The 21016-nt window shown below is 63.4% G+C and overlaps 2 protein-coding genes across 7 annotated transcripts in view; both read left to right on the top strand.

Annotated features, from left to right (window-relative positions):
• The first annotated feature begins 1423 nt into the window (after positions 1 to 1423).
• On the top strand, positions 1424 to 2544 carry TNNI2 (troponin I2, fast skeletal type). Its single transcript, XM_028137411.2, has 5 exons — positions 1424 to 1505; positions 1608 to 1736; positions 1858 to 1947; positions 2034 to 2210; positions 2317 to 2544. Exons 1-5 carry the CDS (start codon positions 1479 to 1481, stop codon positions 2410 to 2412), a joined length of 519 nt encoding a protein of 172 aa, XP_027993212.2. The 5' UTR covers positions 1424 to 1478; the 3' UTR covers positions 2413 to 2544.
• A 4764-nt stretch (positions 2545 to 7308) lies between these two features.
• LSP1 (lymphocyte specific protein 1) overlaps positions 7309 to 21016 on the top strand; it is a 33233-nt gene continuing 19525 nt past the window's right edge. For 4 of the 6 annotated variants that reach the window (XM_054725783.1, XM_054725781.1, XM_054725778.1 and 1 more), the window contains exon 1: positions 7309 to 7436. In XM_054725783.1, the coding sequence (XP_054581758.1) occupies positions 7366 to 7436 (71 nt within the window). In that variant the 5' untranslated portion in view covers positions 7309 to 7365. Of the gene's footprint in view, positions 7437 to 16968; positions 17179 to 21016 lie in introns of those variants that run through there. The other 2 variants (XM_054725782.1, XM_054725777.1) reach the window with 2 other exon arrangements.

Raw genomic sequence — 21016 nt, 5'->3', positions numbered from 1 at the left:
GCTCCTTGCAAGAATAGGAGCTTCTCGAACTCGTCACTGATCCCTAAATAGAGCAACCCAACCTCGCACCCCCCCCCCCAAGACTTCTCGGACTGGACGGCAGCATGTGGCTGAGCCGGGCCAGGCGGTCCGGGCCGGCGGGGAGGGCCCTGCGCCCCATTGGTCTGAGGAGGGCTCCATGTCCTTTCTGAGCAGGGGCCCAGCCTGGGGAGGGCATTTATACCCCTCCCGGGCCCACCAGCCCAGGCAACACTGCCGGCCGACCTCGCTCCCCGCGCAGCCCGACGCCAGGTGAGGCCGCGGGCGGCTGGGGCCGGGCGCAGGCACTGCTCGGGCCAGCCTGTGGGACACCCCTGGGTGGGGGCCCGGGCGCTGGGGACCCCCGCCGGCAGCCCTCTCCGGGGGGCTTCCTCGGAGCTGGGGGTGCGATGGAGACGCAGCGGGAGGTGGGCGAGGGCGGGACGGGGGGCCTGGACGGGCCTCGATGACCAGGCCTCGATTCTGGGACGCGGGAAGGGGTCTTTATGCGACAGGGGACCCCAGGCTGAACTGGGGAGCAGCCTCTCGCAGGCACTTGGGCCCAAAGCCGAAGGAGCAAAGCTAAAAATAGCAGGAGCACCTGCCCGGGCCCGCCCGCCCCTCCCGTGGGGACAGCTGCGCACCCGCCCGCCAGGGACTTTTCTGGGACACTTTCTCCTCTCGCTCCTCTCCCAGGGAATTCCAAGATGACCTCCCCCGCCAGGAGGCTGGAGTTGGGGGGGGCAGCATGGGGCTGGGTGAAGATGAGGTGCTGTCCCCCACGGGTCCGAGGCCCTGATACCCCATCTTTCTCTCCCACAGGCTCTAAGCCCAGGACTTCAAGATGGGGGAGTAAGTGAAGTCCCCAATCCCAATGCCCCTGCCACCCCCTCCTCCCACCCCCAGGCAGGGGTCTCTGCCCGCCCTGGCCACGCTGTTCCATCCCCCCTACCCCACCACAGATCCCTAACCTCTCTCTTCTCTCCCCCCACCCCGCCCACCCTCCTGGGACAGTGACGAGGTGAGTATCTCTTGAGGGTGAAACATGGAGGGGATGGGAGCCCCTGCCCCAATTGGGATAGGTCAGAGGTCAGAGTTTCAAGGCCCAGGAAGAAGGCCCCCCACCCCCCTCCCCGCAGACAGTGACACACCGAGGAAGTGGCTGCTGTTGCCTCACGGGGAGGGGAAGTGGGATTGCGGCCTGGTCACCCTGGAAATGGCTGCTTCTCTTGAATTACTACACCCCACGCCCGGCCCTGCAGGCCCCCACCCCCGAGGCCCAGCCTGGTCTCCACACCCCGACGGACCACCTGGGCGGCATGGGGAGCCCCCCAGGCCCAGCTGTCCCCCTGAGCAGGACCCCCGGCCGGGTGGCGAGTGGGGAGGGATGTGGATGGCTGTGGGGAGCCCGGCCCTGACTCTGCCCCCTCTCCCCTGCCTTGCAGAAGCGCAACAGGGCCATGACGGCCCGCAGACAACACCTCAAGGTAGGTGCCCCCCCGGGGAGGGCCGCGGGGGTCCGCACCGGCCGGGCAGCCGCTCGCAGCCCCTCACTGGCTTGCCCCCCCCACCCGCCCCGCTCCCCCCAGAGCGTCATGCTGCAGATCGCGGCCACGGAGCTGGAGAAGGAGGAGAGCCGCAAGGAGACGGAGAAGCAGAACTACCTGTCGGAGCACTGCCCCCCGCTGCACATCCCCGGCTCCACCGCCGAGCTGCAGGTACCCACCGCCCGCCTCGGTTTCCCCACCGGTCAGGAAGGCAAGCGCGGGGGTCAGGGCGGGGCGGGGTCCAGCGTCAGGATGGCCACCCACCCGCCCCCACCCACCCCGCCCGCCGCAGGAGCTCTGCAAGCAGCTGCACGCCAAGGTGGACGCGGCCGAGGAGGAGAAGTACGACATGGAGGTGAAGGTGCAGAAGAGCAGCAAGGAGGTGAGCGGGCGAGGGGCGAGGGGGGCGGCGGGCGCAGCGGGCGGCCTGGCCCTGCGGCTCCTGCCCAGCCCTCCGCTCCCCTGCAGCTGGAGGACATGAACCAGAAGCTGTTCGACCTCAGAGGCAAGTTCAAGAGGCCGCCGCTGAGGAGGGTGCGCATGTCGGCCGACGCCATGCTCAAGGCGCTGCTGGGCTCGAAGCACAAGGTGTGCATGGACCTGCGGGCCAACCTGAAGCAGGTCAAGAAGGAGGACACGGAGAAGGTAGGCTCCCCGCCACCCCGTCCCTGCGGGGCCCACCCCGCCCCGCCCCGGGAGCCCATTCCCAGCGGGGAAACTGAGGCTGAGCCTTCTCTGGCCCCACCCCCAGGAGCGGGACCTGCGCGACGTGGGCGACTGGAGGAAGAACATCGAGGAGAAGTCCGGCATGGAGGGCCGGAAGAAGATGTTCGAGTCCGAGTCCTAGGCTCCCGGCCGCACCCCCTGCCTCGCACTGGCGGGCACCCCGGCTCCGGGCAGGGCGGCAGAGGACGGGCCCAGGGAGCCGCTGGGAGGGCGGGCTCGCCGCAGCTGTCAATAAAGGCCTCCCACCCTGTGACTGGTCTCCGCAGCCTTGTTGCAACCTCACTGCCCACAGGCCGCCCGAGCCGCTGGGTGCTGCGCCCCGGGAAGGCCCAGCCGCTGGCAGGGAGCCGGTGCCCTCGGCCGGGTGCTAGGGGAGCTGCGGTGAGGGCATGAGGGAGCCATGCAGGGGCCTCAGGGATTTCGGGCCAGACGGGGAAGGCCCTGAGAGTGGACTCCGTGGGGCCGGCCTGCACCCAGGGCTGGTGCTGTGCTCAGGGCCCGTTCCCAGGGCTCCCGGCTGGCTCTGGGCGATCCCAAGCCCTCGGCGCTGGCGACGGTGGCTGATGCATGGCTGAGCAGTTCTCACAAGGAGACCCTCGGTCGGTGTGCGCAGCCATCACAGGGGTCCTGCCGCCCAGAGACCATCTCAATCCGTCGCCACAAATCTGGGCGGGGGGCCGTGGCGGGCATGTGCACTGTGGGCCACTCCCCATTCCTCCCAGGCCGCCCCTCCTCAGACCCCACAGCCTCCCCTGGGGGACACGGTGGGGCAGCCCTGGGTCCGATGGTCCCCCAGATGGCTTATGCCAGGGGGTTCAGGCTCAGAGGGGCCGGGGGCCCAGCTCCCCCAAAAGACAGGACAGGCCGACCTGGCCCCACACAGGCCCAGCAGGCGGGCTCGGGGCCCCTCTTCGCTCAGCCCCAGGTCCTGGCCCACCTCACACATCAAGGGGCCGTGTCCCTGACGGCCGGATGAGGGCTGTCACGGCAAGGCCACGGCTGTCAGCCTCCCCGTGATAGATGGGGCGACGGCCCGCCCGCCAAGGTCCCTCCGCTCAGATCTCTGGGGGGAGCCCGGGAGGCCCAGCGGCCCGTGATGGAGGGGCTGTCGGCCGCCCTTGCCCTCCGGAGGTCCCAGCGATTGATCTGCCGGGGCCGGAGATGGGGAGGGCAGCTGCCTTCAGCCTTGGCTGCCTCTCGGGACGGGAGGCTGACGTCAGCGGCGCCCGATGGCCTTCACCACGCCGCGCTCCCTCCCGCGGCGGCCTGGGACCCGCTGTGTCCTCTGAGCAGCTCCCACAGGCCCTGCAACCAGGTGACCTTGCGGCTCCGGCCGGTTTATCACCCCTGGGCCCGGCTTCGGCCTGCTGCCCGGGCAGTGGCTCCAGCTCCCGCAGGGGAAGGCCAGGCCTCGGGGACGGCCCTTGCCCTCCCCTGGGGCCGGGAAGCACAGATGGCGGCAATGTCCCTGCACAGTGGGCGCAGCCAGGCCGAGAGATGCGGGGAGCCCTCCAGGGCGCAGGGCACATGTCAGGGCTGAGGGGCACTTGGGGCTCACCCTGCGCGGAGGCCAGGGCGGGCAGGGCAGACCGTGAATTCAAGGAACGGGCTTTGGTGGCCGGAGCGCCCAGCAAGGGAAGCGGGTGCAGGAGTCTGGGTCCCCAGAAGTGAGTGTGGGGTGGAGGGGGGATGCCCTGAGGTGGGCGGGGCGGGGAGAAGGCCTGTGGAGGGCACTGGGGCGGGGTGGACACAGCCCCGGGGAAGGGCGGGGTCGGGCTGCAGAGACGTGGGGAGCCCGGGGGGGAGTGTGGAGACGGAGGAAGGGACGTGGGTGGGCGGGCACGCAGGTGGGGCGCCCCTGTGCGGGGTGGTGGGTGTGCGGTGGCCGCAGCTTTCAGGCCTGCCCGTGGGAACTCGAGGAGACGCGGCCCCCAGGCCTCCGTCCCTGGCACCATCTCCTCCTCAGAAAGGGACCGTCTCCTGGGTGGCTGGGAGCAGGGCGGGGGCAGAAGGCTCCCGGCCCGAGTGTCCTGGGTGCCTGGAGGCAGCAAGTGGGCAACGTGGCGAAAGTCAGTACAATAAACGGGGAGCCCGGCCGCGGGGCCCAGGGGCTGAGCGTCGACCCAGGAACCAGGAGGTCAGGGTTCGATTCCCGGTCGGGGCACAGGCCGGGTTGTGGGCTCGATCCCCCGTGCGGGGTGTGCAGGAGGCAGCCATTAATGGCTCTCTGTCATTACTGATGTTTCTATCTCTCCCTCTCCCTTCCTCTCTGAAACCAATAAAAACATTTTTTAAAAAATAAATAAAACAGAGCCGGTGACAAGGACAAGGCGGGCGGGGGGGGGGGGGGGAAGAGCTGCTCCGTGTGAGAGGGGCTGGCAGGCACACCTGTGGGCTCAGGCGGCGGGAGACTCGTCTTAGCATCAGAACAGCAACCTGCCCACTCTGCTGCCTCTGGTCCCAGCACCGGCTCTGTGGGGGCCCCATGACCGACGCCCCGCGGCCTCCCTGTCACCCTGCGGTCCCGATCCCTCCTCCCTGACCCCCACTCACTCCTCCTCACGCATCCCGATGGGCTGTGGGCCTCAGTTTCCCCGACTATAGAACGGGTGTGGAGACGAGCTCACCTGCCTCAGGGGACAGACCGGTGAGGAGGGGCCGCTGGCACCTCCTGGGAGCGAGCGCGCTCCTCCCTGCCCTCACGGGCACGCCGTGCCCACCATAGCCCGAGGCCTGGAGCGTCGCCTGGGCTCTCCTGCAGCCCGTCCGCCCGCCCTCAGGTTCCACCACAGCCCCCTCCTCCAGGAAGCCTCCCAGGATGTCCACTAGCCCCGAGGGCTGGGGGCGTCTGGGCCTCCATCACCATCTATGGAGCGGACGGTGCCCCAGGCGCCGCACACACGGGGCCTCCCAGACGAGCCTTCCCTCCCGCTGGGCTGCCTGCTGCCCCTCGGAGACCCGTCCCCTCGGCAACCACACCCCAGGCCCTGCCTCTCCCCTCCCTGCCTCTGCCCCCATCTCCTAACCACCAAGGTCCCTCCTCCTGCCATCGCCCTGGGATGGGGCCCGGCTCATAGCAAGACCCCGCAGACGGCTCCTCCCCTCTGTGCCCTCTGCCACCACCCTGAACCCACAAGGCTGCGCCCCTCTCCTGGCAGCCCCTCCTGCTCCTGCGCCCACACTCACTCCCACGTGTGGACAGGTGAGGCCGTGAGGCTGAGCCCGAAGGACCCGTGTCTCGGCCTGGCCCCTGGGCCTCCGCCGTCTCAGCCCTCTGCCCTGCCAGCGGGACACAGAGGAACAGCCTGTGTCCCGCTGGCTCCTCGGGGGGAAGGGGGGGACCCGGGGGTCCCAGAAAGGCCCAGAGCCCCCTCCCCACTGCACCGGCCTGATGGCTGCTGGAGGGAGACCGGAGTCTGCAGACGGGGCTTTGTCACAGCAGCTGGTCTGCCTTCCCTGGCTGACACGTCCCCGTACCAGGGTCCCGAGTCCCATAAAAAAGCACCACAGATCCTGCTGCCTCCCACCCCCCAACCCCCACCCCCGCCCCGCAGCGTGCGCTCCGTCCGGGCCTGGGGGACTGGGCTTGGTTTCACTCCCCTGTGTCCTGCTTGAAATTTTTTTTTAAATTTATTTTTTTAAATCCTCACCCCAGGACATGGAGAGAGGAGACAGAGAGAGAGAGGAGAGAGAGGAGAGAGAGGAGAGAGAGAGAGAGAGAGAGAGAGAGAGAGAGAGAGAGGAGAGAGAGAGAGAGAGACATCGATGGGCTGCCTCCTGTGTGCCCTGTCTGGGGATCAAGCCTCTGTGTTAGGGTGCAGGACGACGCCCCACGGGGCCAGGCTGCCATGGCTAATAGTGGGTGAAGCCCCGGGCCCCTGCCTCCCCCACCTGGGCCTTGGTCCTGCCTCCTTGGCCTCGGGACTCCTCAGGCCCGCCGTGACTAGGGCTCAAGATGGCCCAGGGCTCCCTCTTCCTGGCTCAGGGGCCCGGGGGCAGCCTGGTCTTGAGGGCGACGTCCCTGCCATGGCCCAGCTGCCGGGCTCGGTTGGACGGCACGCAGCCCCAGGCCCCCACTTCGGATTGCGGAGCCCCGAGTCTGGGCCCTCTCCACAGAGGAGGATAGTAAAGGGTGGAAACAGACTCGGCGGGTCCCCTCGATCCTGCTTGTGCCTCCTAGGGACCCCCCACGACCCAGAACCTGGGACACTATCTGTCCACATGGGCTCCTGGAGCAGAGGGTGAGGCAGAGGAATGGAGGGGACCGTGGAGGAGCCACAGGGAGCCCTGAAGGGCTAAGACGAGCCGGCATGCAGAGTGTGGGGCGCTGCGTGCAGGTCAGGGGTGCCAGCGACGGCCCCGGCGTGGTGAGAGGTGGGTCCGGCTCTGTGCGCACACCCAGAAAATGTCTCTTTTTAATATATATATGTGTGTGTCAGAGAGGAAGGGAGAGGGAGAGAGAGGGAGAAACATCCATGATGAGAGAGAATCATGGATCGGCTGCCTCCTGCACGCCCCACACTGGGGATCAAGCCTGCAACCTGGGCCTGTGCCCCGACTGGGAATCGAACCCTGACCTCCTGGTTCCTAGGTTGACGCTCAGTCCCTGAGCCCCGCCGCTGAGGCCACCCGGAAGATTTCATTGGGTGGTGAGATGCTGAGCGTGGTGGTGGGGGACCGGAACTGCGCCCGCCCTGGGGCTGGGGACCAGGATGCACACAGGCCCTTCGGGGCCACGGCTGCCCGAGAAGGGGGTCCTGGGAGGTGTGTGTGTGGGGGGGGGTTCCTGGGCAGACACTGGGACTCTGGAGCACGCGAGGGTGTCCCAGCCACCCCCCCCCCCCGCCTTCCTGGGCCTGTCCCCCAGGCCCCACGACTTGCTTCATGCTTCCTGGTGGCTGGTGTGCCCCTCCTGTTGCAGCAACAGACTGAAAACAACACCCAACCCCAGCCAAACCTCAACCTGCAGCGAAGGGGGAAGTGAAACCCGGGGGGGGGGGGGAGGGGGGCTCAGCCGCCGCCCCAGGAAGCGCCCAGAGCCCGGCGCACATAGCGGTCCCCTGAGCACCAGGCCATGGCGGAGGCGGCCGGCCAGCCCGGCTTTGAGGAGCAGGAAGAACTCCTGGTGGACGAAGAAGGCGCAGGGTAAGGCACAGGAGGCCGTGCGTTGGTGTTTACGTCGGGGTGACGCTCAATCCTGAGGTCCACGGCCCTTGGGGCACCTTCCTGGGACCCGCCTGGGCGGCTGGGCCTTCCCGGGAGAGGCCGAGAGCGGGGCCGGGACCAGGAGGGCTGGACGCTCACCGCCAGGCACAGGGACTCAGACTGAGGCCTGGGATGGCAGAGCTGGTGCTGGGAGGGCTGGAGGTGGGGGGTGGGGGGGCCTGGGCCAGGTCTGGCGGAGAGGGGCTGCTCACTTGGGACCCGCCGAGACTATGGGTGGGGCTCAGCCGAGAGCCTCCTGGGGTGATGGAGGCCGGGGAGGCCGCAGGTCTCCGAGCGGACGCAGCAGGACTGTTGGTTGGGGTGCAGTGTGACGGGGCATGGGCAGAGGCTGTGTGTGGGTTGCTGGCAAAAAGGGCCACCTGTGCCGTGGCTGCCCGCCCCCCAGAGCTGGGCCAAGAATGCCCGCGGCCCCCCGGGAAGCACCCGTGCTTGCAGAGCCCTGGACCCGGCCTGGGCAGAAGCAGAGAGGGGGCTCCATGGCCTGGGGAAGGGCTGTAAGGGGTGGGGGGGGGGGGCAAGCACCTCAGTCGAGCCACGCCTTGGGGTCCCATGGCCCAGGGTGAATGTCCCAGAAGAGACGGCAGTGGGCGAGCTTGGGGAAGTGGGGCGTCCAGGGGCAGGGGGGTGTCTGGCGGGGATGCGGAGACCTGTGGGGGTGGAGACCAGCCCAGGAGGAGGCCAGTGGGGTGCTGCCCAGCCCAGCAGGAGGGAAGGAGCAGGCCCCAGCTCAGAGGGAGGGGGTGGGATGCCCGGGCCTGCAGGAGGGAGGAGAGGGCAGCAGGGCAGGGCCCGGAGCCTCAAGGTGGGCTTGCTGGATTCTGGACCCCCCCTCCACCCCCCAAAAACACACACACTCTCTCTTCTGCTGGAGGCTGGAGGCAGCAGGACCTGACGCTGTGCCGGTGCCTTTACTGACAACGTGTGCATGAGTGTGAGCACGTGCAGGTGTGTGTGCAGGTACCTGTGTGTGTGCGAGGGAGGGGCTGGTGCGGGGTCTGCGGCCCAGGGTGAGGCGGGCGGGAGGCTGAGCAGCGGCCGGCGGGGTCTGGTCAGGGTGCACGTGCTCAGACGCCCGGCTGGTGAGTGGGGACAGCTGTGTCCTGCTCAGAACCGGCTCCTCACGTCAGCGCCATCCAAACCCTGGCCTCCCATGCTCCTTGGGCACCTCATGCCCATAGAAGGGCACGGCTGGAGCTGCCTGGCTGGGCACTCCTGCCTCCCTCCTTGGCTTATCCTTGGCCCCTCCTCCCAGCTGTCACTCAAGCTGAGGGAGGGTGGAGGGCAGGCCCAGGCAGCAGCAGGGGGCCTGTGGCTGAGCCCGGGGCGTGGGGCTTCCCGGTGCCTGTCCTAGGGGCTTAGGCTGCACCGGTGGGGTCTTGGGCTGGAGACCTGGCCCTCGGACCCCCGTCCCGAGTGGGTGGCACCGCAGACACCTCCCTCCTCCCTCCCCAGCCCCGTGTGGTGTGTGTGCAACCCCGACCTTTCAGAGTGAAACTGAGACTCAGGGTGTGATGGGTTCTCCTTTCACAAGGTGACTTAAGGACTGGGGGTTTTCCTACAGGGGGGTCCCCACGCCCAGGAGAGGGTGCGTGGCCTGGGAAGCCCCTCCGGAGCCCCCATGGGCTGGGTCTGCTGGGCTACTCCCCAACTTCCACACGCTGCCCACCAAGACCTGCTGGGGCTCAGGGCACCGCCCTGCACGCCAGTCCCACGCAGGCTGTGCCCTCCAATTGGGGACATGGGCTGCCCCCTCAGACTGCCTCAGGACGGGGCCTCCTCCCTCAGACTGCCCCGGCGGGGGAACCCCATGCTGCCTTGCCCCTGGTGGCCTCTCACCCCCTTGCCTTCCCAGCAGGGCCAGACACCACCTGGTACAGGGAACACGGCCCGGAGCAGCGGGCAGTGCCAAGGCCACTGGGCAGGAGGGAGGGGCTGGGCAGAGTCACCCTGGCAGGGGCTGCTGGGCTGGAAGAATTGGGGGCCTGGGTCCAGGCGCTCGTCCCCAGTCTGAGCTGGATCGGGCCTGGGGACCCTCAGGTGGGCCGCCTCGCTCCTCCCCCTGGTCAGGCAGGAGGTGGAGCTCAGCGGGGACTCTGGGTGCCTCCTGCGAGGCTGCGGAGGTCCTGGCTTCCCCCACCCTCCATCTGGACCCTCCACATTCCCGCCTTGGGTGGGGAGAGGGAAGGATGGCTCAGCCCCGCCCCTGCCGATTCAGCAAGTCAAAATTCCTTCCCCACACCCCACCTTTTCTCGGGGCCCATCTGCCTCCGCGTCCCACAGCCCTGGCCCGAGGCTGTGCCCAGAGGGTCCGGGGACTAGGCCAACAGACTTCTCCCCGCCCGGGTGGCACGAGGGCTGGCACCCTGCTGTCTTGCCCTCCATACTCGCCGGCCTGCCTCTGCCTGGTTTCCCTCCGTGGGAGCCAGAGCAATGGGCCCATGGGTGGCAGTGGGGAGAGGCCCCTTGGAGCCCCCACCAGCAGGGGGGTCGAGCCCAGGGGCCCTGCTTTCCGGGCCCTGAGTCCCAAGTGCCCGCGGGAGGAGAAGGATGGGCAGAGTGTGATGGGCAGGACCGGCATCAGAGGCTGACTGCAGAGCCAGGACTTTCAGGACAAATGAGCCCCAACCGGAGGCCTCCGTTTCCCCATCTGCACGGTGGGGGTCCTGGCTGCTTGGGCTGTGAGCTCGCTCCCCAGGCCAGGCTCCCCTATCCTCCATCGTGGAGTCCAGGGAGGCACATCCGGACCTCCCGTCGCACAGGCGGGCACACTGGCCTCGGGGCCAAACTGCTGTCTAGGCAGCTGGGCAGCAGCGGACTCTGGACCGGCCCTGCCGGGCCCTGGCGTGGAGAGCGCCCCTGACTCCGCTGCCCTACGGACTCTTTGGGAAGCCTGTACCCTGTGTGGGTGGGGAGAGGGGTTTCCCATAATCTCCAGGTCGGGATGCCAGGGACCCAGCAAGGCCTCGGGGGGGCCCAGGAGTGGCTGGACTGCCGCTGGCAGGTGTTGGATAACCCCACGCAGTGCCACTGGGGTGAGGGCACACTTTGGGATGCACATGGACAAGGGCACAGCGTGGAGGCCCCCAGGGACCTGCCCAGAAAGCAGAAATGACACGGGCCTGGTCAGAACACAACTGGCTCTCTCCCAGCCCCGCCCCTCCCTGTCCCCGCCCTGCTCTGCCCAGGGCTTCTGAAGGGCATCCTAAAGATTAAGGGCCACCCTGCCTGGTGCGGCCCAGTGGACAGAGCGCCATCCTGTGGACTGAAGGGTCCGGGTTCGATTCCGGTCAAGGGCATGGACCTTGGTTGCAGGTTCCCCAGCCCTGGTCGGGGCACAGGCAGGAAGCAACCAATCGATGTGTCTCTCTCACATCGATGTTTCTCTCTGTCCCTCCTTCTCCTTTCCACTCTCTCTAAAAATCAATGGGAAAATACCCTTGAGTGAGGATTAACCAAAAAGAAAAGAGAGGAAATGGGACTTGGGATCGAGGGATCTAGCCAGCTCATTCAGAAGAATCCAGAAAGAAGCCTCCAGCCTCTCCTGGTCCCAGCCCCAACCTGAACCCCAGCACCTCACTACCTCTACCACCTGCCATCCTGCCCTCTCCCTTTGCTGGACCGAGGCACACGTGACACCGCCTGTCTCCCCTGAAAGTCAGAGCATCTCTCTATCCGGGTCTCCCAGGAGCCAGGGAAGCCACCAGCCCTGACCCACTCCCTTTGCCCGCCATGGGCTCTCACTGCTGTGGTACCTTGCACAGCGTTGCCGCTCTGTGAGTGAGCATATATTTGTGAGTGGGTATGAGTGTGTGTGATGATGAGAATGTCTAAACAAGAGGACACATCTTGCTTCTCTAGTCCCTGCTGAGGTTCTATTGTGGCACTCAGTCTGCTGGGCCGTAAGGGTCTGCTCTCTTATCATCTTGGGCCACAAGCTTATGAACCATGGCTTAGTCACAAAAGAAAGGAAAAAGGAAAGTAAGAGACTCAATGATGGATAAAAGTATGAGTAGGTGGATGGGTGGATGAATGGATAGATGGGTAGAAAAGGGGATGAATGATGGGTGATGGATGGATGGATACAGAATAAATAGAGGGATAGGAGGACATATCTATGTATGTTTGGATGAATGAATGGATGGGTAGATGAATGGATATATTAATGGGTGAATGGCCAGTTGACTATATGGAAAAACAGGTGATAAATTGATGGCAGAAAGTAGTGATAAAATATATACGATTGACTCATGAAAGGAATTAAAATGAATGTATAGTATGTGACTTTGAGCAAGTTACTTAATTCTCTGCACCTCAGTTTCCTCATTAAAATAGCATACTACCTACCCCATTGGGGTTTTATGAAGATTATATAATAAAGAAAAGCACTTAAAAAGTCTCTGGCATATAATTCCTCATAAATTTTAGCTAGTGGTGGTGGTGGTGATGGTGGTAGTGATGATGGTGGTGGTGATGTTGGTGGTGGGGGTGGTGATGGTGATGGTGGTGGTGATGGTGATGATGGTGGTGGTGGTAGTGGTTGTAGTGGTAGTAGAAGTAGCAGTATTAGATAGGCAAATGGATAGATGTTTGGCCATATGAGTGGATAAACGAAATTCTGGATGTGTATATAAATAGACATAGACATGGATAGATGGATGGGTGGATAGATGGATGGATAGATAGATAAGCACAGACATAATATTTAGAATATTTAACAACATATATGACACAAATGTTAGCCTATGAAATGGGTACTGTTTTGGACCTGTGCATATCAAGCTAATAATCAGCCTTGGATATATGAATGAGCAGGTATACCAAGAGATGGATGGATGGATGGATGGATGGATGGATGGATGGACAAATGGATGTGTGGATGGATAGATGGATGGATGAATTAGTAAATGGACACATGGACTGGAAATAAATGGGGGATAGATGGAGGATAGATAGATGAAATGTAAACAGATAAATAACTGGACAGATGAATAGAAGGTTATTGGGTGAGTTAGACATATGGATGGATATGAATGACAATAGACTTTTAGGTGGAGAGATGGGCAAATATAGAGAGACAAATGGGAAGATAGTGAGTAAATGCACATATGGCTGATGCCAGGTAAACTATTGAAGAGACAGAGTGATGAACAGACACAGCTGAGTCAGGACTTTTGCACTCACTGTTCTCTCTTTCGCCCACCAATGGGAAAGTCTCTTTCCAAATAAGGAAAGGCCACTTCCTTCCTGGGAGGCTGTCTTTGACTATTATATATATATATTACACTAAATCCCTTCCAGATCTCCATGTCCTCAGACCCTGAATCACATTTTCTATGGCATTTACCATCATCTGATCTATTACAGTAAATATCTACTTTTTTTTGTTCCCACAAAATGCCAGCCTTGTGAGAGAACAGGGACTTAGTTAATATTGAATTCCCAGCACCTGAACATGGACACAGTGTTTAGTAAGTTTGTTGAAAAAATATATGGATAGATGGACGGTTATATGGAGATAAATGGTTGGGTGAGATATGGATTAGTGGATGGATGGATGAAAAGAATAGTAAGTAGCATTTATTCAAGGTTTACTATGTATCAGCAATTGCTTTAAGTATCATCTCTTTTGGGTTGCTTAATGGGTAATATGATGGGCAAGTATGTATAAGAAGGACATACATATACGTATTTATGCTCAGTTGGGTGTATGACTTGCTACATGGAAAGATGGGTGGACATATGCGTGGCTGAACAGACAGATATATGAATGGATGTAGGAATGGGATGGGTAAATACCAAAATATTTGGAGAGTTGAATAAAAGTAAGGACAGAAGAATATATGAAGAGACAGGAGGTATTTGAAGAAATAGAAGGATGTATTAAAGAATAAACAGATAATTCACTGGTTGGGTAGCTGGGCAAGTAGATATACAAATTGATGGATGAACATATAAATAATAGTAATTGACATAGATTGAGTGGTTATTATGTTCCAAATCGACGGATGGCTAGCTGAATGCTTCTTCTAAGTGTTTCATATATATTAAGACATTTAGATAGATGGCTGGATGTATGTATGAATGCATGTATGTGTATATGTATGTGTATATGAATGAATGGATAGTTGGATAGATGGAAACTTGATAAGACTTGTAAAGGAAAATGGATGAACATAGGTACATATGTATTGATTGACACGTGAATGAATAAATTGATGAAATGATATATTGATTTTATATGAATAATTGTGTGACTAGATTAACTAAGAAATTGATGGATTGATAAATGATATATAGAAAGACAGATAGCTATAGATAGAGGATGGATGAATGGATGGATGATAGATAGATAAATGGATGGATGGATGGATGGATTAATAGGTGGATGAATGGATGGATGATGGATGAAGGATAAATGATGGGTGGAGGGTGGATGAGAGAATGAATGAATAGATGGATAAATGGATGGATGGATGATGGATGGGAAGATAGGTGGATAAATAAATGGATGGATAATGGATGGACAGGTAGGTGGGTGGATAGATAAATGGATACATGGATGATGGATGAGTGGGTGAATGGGTGGGTGGGTGGACAGACAAATGGATGGATGATGGATGAAGAATGAATAAAGAATGGATGGGAGAATAAGTGAATGAATGAATGATAAATGGGAGATAGATGGATGAGTGATGCATGCGAGGATGAGTTGATGGATGAGTAGATGGATAGATGGATGAATGGATGGATGGATAAATGGGTGGAAGGATGGAAGATGGAGGGGAAGATGAATGGATGATGGATGCGTGAATAGATAGAAGGGTAGATGGATGCGTGTGGATGATGGATGGATGCATGGATGGATGCATGGATGTGTGAACATGGGTATATATGTATTAATGGATGCTTGAATAGATTGATAGAAGGGTATATTGTGTTTATAAGAATAATTGAATCGTTAGATATGTTGAAAAATTGATGGATTGATAAATGATACATGGAAAGAGAGATAGCTATAGAGAGAGAGAGAGATAGATGGATGGATGGATGGATGGATGGATGGATGGATGGATGAGTAAGTAAATGGATGGAGGATAGATGATGGGTAGAGGATGGGTGGGAGAATAAAGGGATGATGGATGAAAGGAAGGATGGATGGATGGATGATGGATGAATGATAGATAGAGGATGGATGGGAGGATGAGGGGATTGATGGAGGGACAAATAGTAGTGGAGTTGAGGTCAAATCCTCGACCTTATTGTCCCTGTTAGGACATGCCCTGGCTGTAGAAGGACCAGTCATGGCCAGTGCAGGTAAAGATCAGTCCTCGAGCCTCTCCCTCAGCCGCGTTTCTGACAGAAAGCTGTGTGGTTCCATTTTAAGTTCTTGATGTCAGGGGTTTCCCATAATCCCAAGGCAGCCTCTCCCCTGTGGGAATATTTCTCCTGCTATTAAACCAAAATATGCCTTGGCAAATTCCATTCCTGGCGGCGACTGTGAGGCAAGGGGGTGGTGGACCGGTGGAGATGAAGGTGGAGCCAGCTCCCCTCCCGGGTGACCTGCTGGGTCCTGGCCCTGCGGCCTCCCTCCTCCTCATGCCCCCGAGTCCCCAGGACTCCACATTCTGGCTGGATGCGGGGCCAGCTGTGGTCACGCGGTCTCCGCGGCACTCCCCACATGCTTAGCTCCTCCTGGGCTGTGCGGGGCGAGGGAAGATGCTTGGGCTCCCCTCCAGGACCGGCCACGAGACCCAGCCTGCGTGTGGGCGGGGGGAGGGCTGGGGGGACTTCCTGACCCCCTCGGAGTCTCCCCCAGCAGCCGCCACCTGAGTCACTGCGGACTGAGCTATGGGCCCATGTGGAATTTTTCCGGCTGTTGCCGCCACCTCAACACAACTGCCTTCACACAGAGACCCGTTCGCCTTTCTGCCCGCTTGCCAGGGCGCTCATTACCTTGCCCTCTGCCCACTCACATATCCCCGAGGAGTGGCTGTGGGCCTGGAGGGGCGGGCCGGGCCTCAGGCACAGGGTGGCCTCTCTGGGCCATGCCGGGGTAGCCAGCAGTCCGCAGACCTGGCTTGTGGTTCTGGCTCCACCGGGCCCCGGCTCTGAGGCCTCGGCATCCAGTCTGAGCCTCGGTGTCCCCATCTGAGCCATGGGCGCAGTGGTGTCCTCCTCTGGGGCCGTGTGCCTGTGGGCCCGCGGGTGAGCCCCGGGTGGGAGACTGCTCCCTCGGTGCCTCCCCTCGAGTGGGTCCAGTCCCCGCCTTGTCCGGCCACTAGCCTCCAGTGAGTCACGGTGACTCAGCCCAACCAGACAAACCGTGGGCTGGGCTGCTTCTCCGGGGCCTTGGCCAAAGAGCCAGGGGCCACGGGCCGGCTGGCCAGGGCACCGCACTGACCTTGTGCCCAGTGGCCACTTCTCAGGAGCGTGGACACCAACCCCGAGAGGCTGGTTGGTGTTGGCCCCTAGGGGTCTCACCGCTCTGACCGCCCAGGGCAGGCTGGGGGTGGGGGCCGGGGCGGGCAGAGCCTCCCCATTTGGGGAGCAGAGAGGATCCCTGGGGTGCCCGGCCTCCCCCTTGAGGTGATAAAAGGAGCTGAGGGCTGGGAATAAACAAAGGAAAATGGAGCACCCAGAGGGAGGGAAGAGGAGGGAGGGAGAGAGGGAGGGAGGAAGGGAGGGGAGAGGAAGGGAGGGGGAGGGAGGGAGGGAGGGAGACAGAGATAGGGACAGAGAGACACCACAGGGAAAAGAGGAGACAGGGGCTGCGTTTGGGACCAGGGAGACAGGGAATGAGAGAGAAGGTGCCGAGGGCCCAGGAGCAGGCAGGGCAGGGGCGGGCGAGGCAGGGGGAGAGCAGGCAGGCAGGGGAGCTGGACCCAAAAGACAGATGCAGGAGGGAGCGAGAGGAGGCCAGAGCGCGGGCCAGGCCAGGCGAGGCGAGGAGAAAGGCTCGAAGGGATGCGGGGCACATGTGGGACCAGGCACCCCTTGAGCTTGGGGAGCGGAGGTGATGAGGAAGAGGAGCAAGGGAGGCGAGGGGCAGCTGGCAAGATGGCCGAGGGGGCTGGAGAGGAGGGGGCAGGAGGCAGCCCTGCCCATCCCAGGCCACCAGGTCCCACTGCCCCGGCTGTGGGCTGGGAGGGCTCCTCTCTGACATTTACTAGGGGGGAAGGAGGGGGAAGGAGGTGGAGGAGACCGAGGGGGGCGGAGTGGGGGGCTGGGGGGAACAAAAAGGAAGCAGCTGCTAAGCCTGAAGGAGGAGGGGGCCCAGAGACCCACAGATCCAGAGGGCCCAGGACAGACCAGCAGACACAGAGAGAAGACAGGGCCGGGGGCACCAGGGCCAGAGAGACCAGGCCAGACAGGGGAGGGACAGCCGGCGATGGAGGGGCAGGGGCAGAGGGTGTGAAGGAGGAGAAGGGCAGGCAGGCAAGGAGGGGAGAAGGAGACGGGGAGAGAAGGGTCCACGCTGCAGGAGGAGGGGCAGGAGGAGGGCAGCAGACCAGGGCCAGCGGGGCTGTGAAGAAGGCGCCACAGCGTCCCCAGGGCGGGGGTCAGGCCAGGTCACCGGCCAGGCGGCGGCCACCCGCAGCATGAGCAGCTCGGCGGTCCTGAGGAGGAGCCCGAGCAAACAGGGCCTGGACACCCTCCTGAGGTAGGTGCCTCCGGCCCAGACCTGCACGGAGGGCAGGGCAGGATGTCCGCGCCGGCACCGCCCACGGACGCTTGGCACCCTCTGAGCCTGGGCCGAGGTGGCTGTGCCAGGCCAGCCCTGGGCAGGGCTCTCCCAGTCCTTCCCGGGATCTGGCCCAGCCCAGCCGGAGCTGCCCCTGCACTGGGGGCCGGTTCGGGGTGCCCAGCTGGCTGGCTGTGGGCAGGTGCGTGCACCCGCCAGGGCTCCTCCTCTCCCACCTGCGCCCTGGGCCTCAGGAGGCGCCGCTGTGCCCCCGAGGCGCCGGGGTCTCCGCCCGGCCCGTGCTCCCGGGAGGAAGGGCACCTCCTCACACGGCTCCGAGGCCTCGCCTGCGGCCCACCGGCCTCGGGCACCCCCCGGGCACCCTTACTTTACAGGTGATGGAACTGGGCCCTGCAGCCGTGCACCTCCAGCACCCAGCTCTGCGTGGGCAGCACCCGGGCCTTGGGGAGTGCTCGGGCCTCGAACTCAGCACTTCTCCAGACTCAAATCCCGGCTCCTGCCGGCTCGGGCCAGTGCCCTGTCCTCTTTGGGCCTCAGTTTCCTCCTCTGTGACGTCACCGTGGGGTGCCACCTGCCTCGAGGTGCTGCGGAGAGAGAGCAGAGGCAAAGGCCAGAGACTCCGCAGAGCTGGGCGGGAGGCAGGCTGAGAGCCCGATAACCACCTCCCTCTGAGCCGTCTGCAATGCCCTTCCTCCTCCTGAACCCTTCCAGGCATCTAAGGCCCAGCTGAAAGGCTGCCTCCTCCGGGTGCCTGCAAGGTTTCTCCCAAGCTGGGAGGGCTGTCCTCCTGAGCCAGGCCATGAGCTGGCTCCCTGCCTTCTTTGCTGGCATGGAGCATGCTGGCGAGCTCCCGGATGGGCATCTCCGGGCATCCCCAGGTCCACCGAAGCCCGGACTCTGGGAGGAGGAAGGGACAGGGGTGAGCGTGGGCTCAGCAGCTTCAGCTCGCCAGGCCCCTGAAGACACCAGGTGCTGGCTCTCTCCCAGCCCCTCGGCGGTGTGGCGCAAGGACTGCCACCCAGGCGGGCCCGGGCCCGGGTCCGAGGGGCCCTGCTGGGCGGCTCCCTCGCAGCCCCACTGTGCTTGTTCCTCACGGGACCCTCGAGTCCTTTGCAGGGTCTGCCCGGCTGGGATGCGTCCTTCCAGGAGTCAGCACTGTAGCCCTCCAGGGAGCTCCGCGGCCCAGCACCAGGCTGCTGCCTGGGTGGGGGAGCAGGGGGCACGGACGGGGTGCGGATGGCACACCTCCGGCTCCACGGAGGGTGGGGGCACGCCTGGGTACGAGGCAGGAGGGCCTGCGGTGGCTGGCCAGTGGGTTGGGGCACAGGAAGTGTCCCTGGGAACTCCCTGGGAACTCCCCCTGTGGGATGTGGGGAGCAGGAGAGTCCCTTATAAAGCAAGACAGACCCACGTCTGCCCGTGACTGTAAGCAGATCCGCCGAGCGGCGCGGAGGTGCCCACGGGCAGGTGCGGAGTCCACACCCTCCAGGTTCCCGACCCGGTGACACCCACGGGGACTCGTGAAGCCCTGCCAGGCTGGGACCCTCCGTGCCGCGCCCTCCCAGTGGGTAGCACGGCTGACAGGTGAGAGCCGGGACCTGAGGGGCTGCCCTCGCCCAGGGCCGCTGTGGGAGTGGGCAGTGCCTCCCGGCCCACGGCATCACCCCGTCTTTCACTGTGGGCTGCCTGGGCTCCCCAGAACCCACGCCTAGGCGCCGGGCAGGGAGGGGACGCCGGAGGGGACGTGGCCTCCCTCTGGGACAAGCCAGGCACAGCAGCTATTTCTCGCCTCAATCTGGCTTATTGCTGGGGCCGCGGCCAGTCCTGCGGCCACCCAGACTCCGGATCCTCACCATCTGCCAAGCTGGACGCTCCCGCTGCCCCCGCCCCAGGGGTGCCCCACGCCGAACACGCATCTCCCTCTGCCCCTCGGCACCCCTGAGGGATTCGAGGCTCCCCTCGGGCTCCCCCGGGCCGGGCCAGTGCTGAGGACGCTGAGAGGGAGGCAGGGGACCCCAACCGCCCATTTCCCGAAGTCGCCCCAACTCTGGGCTTCCTGCCTCGTCCTACAGCCCGTGGGGGCCTGGCTTTGTTAGGTGGGGGCTGGGCTGGCACAGAGCAAGGAGGCTGGCGTTCTTATGGCATTCGGGCTGCCGGTCCCAGGGGAGGCTCTGCAGGCGGCAGGAGCCCTGGCGGGGGCTTCTCTGCCGCCCCCGGGGGCCCCGTCCTCCACCAGCACCAGGCTCTCCTCTCGCCGGCCACCCTGCCGAGGCCTCCGGGGAGCCTGTGTGGCCAGCAGGGCAAGGATGGGGCCGGCCGCCCGCCGGGCTGGCCCGAAGGGGCTGGGGGAGCCAGGCCTCCAAACCACAGTGTCCAAAGAGGCGTGGCTGCCTCGGGCCCACCCAAGGCCCGGGTCCGGGGGTGGGGTGGCCCCGCGTTGGCAGGGCCGGGCGTCGGGGGGGCGGCGCTGCCTGGGGACCGGGGTCTGTCAGCCAGAGTGGGTGCTGCCCGGGAGCGGGGCGAGCCAGCAGCAGGGGGCACGGGGACCGAGTGGCCCAGCCCCCTGGGCAGGGCGTCAGGGCAGGAGCCCAGCGGCTGAGGCTCAGGCCGGGCTCCAGCTGCAGGCTGGGAACAGGAGCAGGGCAGAGCGGCGTGCGGCGGCCAGGGTGCTCCGGGCACCTGAAGCTGACCCAGCCCCCGGCCAGAGCGCCGAGAGGGTGCCCCGGGGCTCCCGGCCCCCAGGACGCCCTCGTCACCCTCAGAGCAGCTCAGCTGAGGTTGGTGGCCAGGGCTTGGCCCACACAGGTGTCGGGGCAGGCGGGCACCCGGCTGCAGGTGGGAGCTGGCTCAGGGGCGGGAGGCCCTCGGCAGGCCCCGGGCATTGAGTGGGGTCAGACCCTGGTGCACCCCAGAAGGTGAGAGGGTGGCCGGAGGGAGAGCTGCTGCCTATGGGTCCTGAGGTGAGGCGGGGGCAGGGCGCCTGTGTCCTGCGGGCTCTGCCAGGGCATGTCCAGGTGGTGGGAGAAGGGAAGAGGACGGGACGGGGGCCACCATGACGGCAGAAAGAGGGGTCCACTCTGGGGACAGGGACAGACTGTACAGGCTGGAATGGCTGGGCCAGGACGGGCCAGGACGGGCCAGGACGGGGCAGGAGGAGGGAGAGGCCAAGTGAAAGCAACGAGGAGAAGGGATGGATGAGGCAGGAGATGGGGTGCTTGAGGGGCCACGGGTGCCCCCGATGTTGGCCGCCCCCCCATGTTGTCCCCACACAGCCGAGGAAGACCAGAGGGGCAGGCAGGGAGGTGGTGACCCCCAGAGGACTGTCTAGCGCGGGGGTCGGCAGAAGGAGGACACACTGTGGGCAGGTGGAAGCCACCGGGAGGTGGAGGCAGGTGGGTCGGAGAGAGGGCGGGGGGGGGGGGGCACAGCGTGGAGTCTCTGCACCTGGGCTGAGCCCCAAGTGGGGACCGGCCTGCTATTGCCTGCTGCCCCCCACCTGCTCCTGGGGGCTGGGGGCTTGGACTCCCCAGGAGGATGCTGCACCTCTAACCCTCAGTTTCCTCGTCGGTAACGGGGTGATGGGAGGGGGGCCATGAGGAGCCACATGCTGGCCTTCAGCTCCTGGCCGGGGCCTCGGGGCAGAGGGCCAGGGCGTGTCCACCTGACCTCAGCCGGTGGGACAAGGGCCACTGCCCTTCACCCCACGTCCCGTGTGTGCTCCCAGGAAGCGGGGCCCAGGGGAGTCAGGGGCTTGCGCTCCTCTCTGGGTGGGGCAGGCCGCGGGGGTCGGCAGAAG

The sequence above is a fragment of the Eptesicus fuscus genome, chromosome 13 (assembly GCF_027574615.1).
Source record: "Eptesicus fuscus isolate TK198812 chromosome 13, DD_ASM_mEF_20220401, whole genome shotgun sequence".
In the NCBI taxonomy this organism is placed as follows: Eukaryota; Metazoa; Chordata; class Mammalia; order Chiroptera; family Vespertilionidae; genus Eptesicus; species Eptesicus fuscus.
This window is presented reverse-complemented; position numbering and strand designations above follow the sequence as displayed.

What these genes read in the sequence shown, in the direction of transcription:
- TNNI2 (XM_028137411.2), top strand. Translation starts at nt 1,479, where the DNA reads ATGACGGCCCGCAGACAACACCTCAAG. An exon ending in GCTCCACCGCCGAGCTGCAG is followed by an intron (nt 1,737 to 1,857) that starts GTACCCACCGCC and finishes CGCCCGCCGCAG; the next exon opens with GAGCTCTGCAAGCAGCTGCA. An exon ending in AGAAGGAGGACACGGAGAAG is followed by an intron (nt 2,211 to 2,316) that starts GTAGGCTCCCCG and finishes CCCCACCCCCAG; the next exon opens with GAGCGGGACCTGCGCGACGT.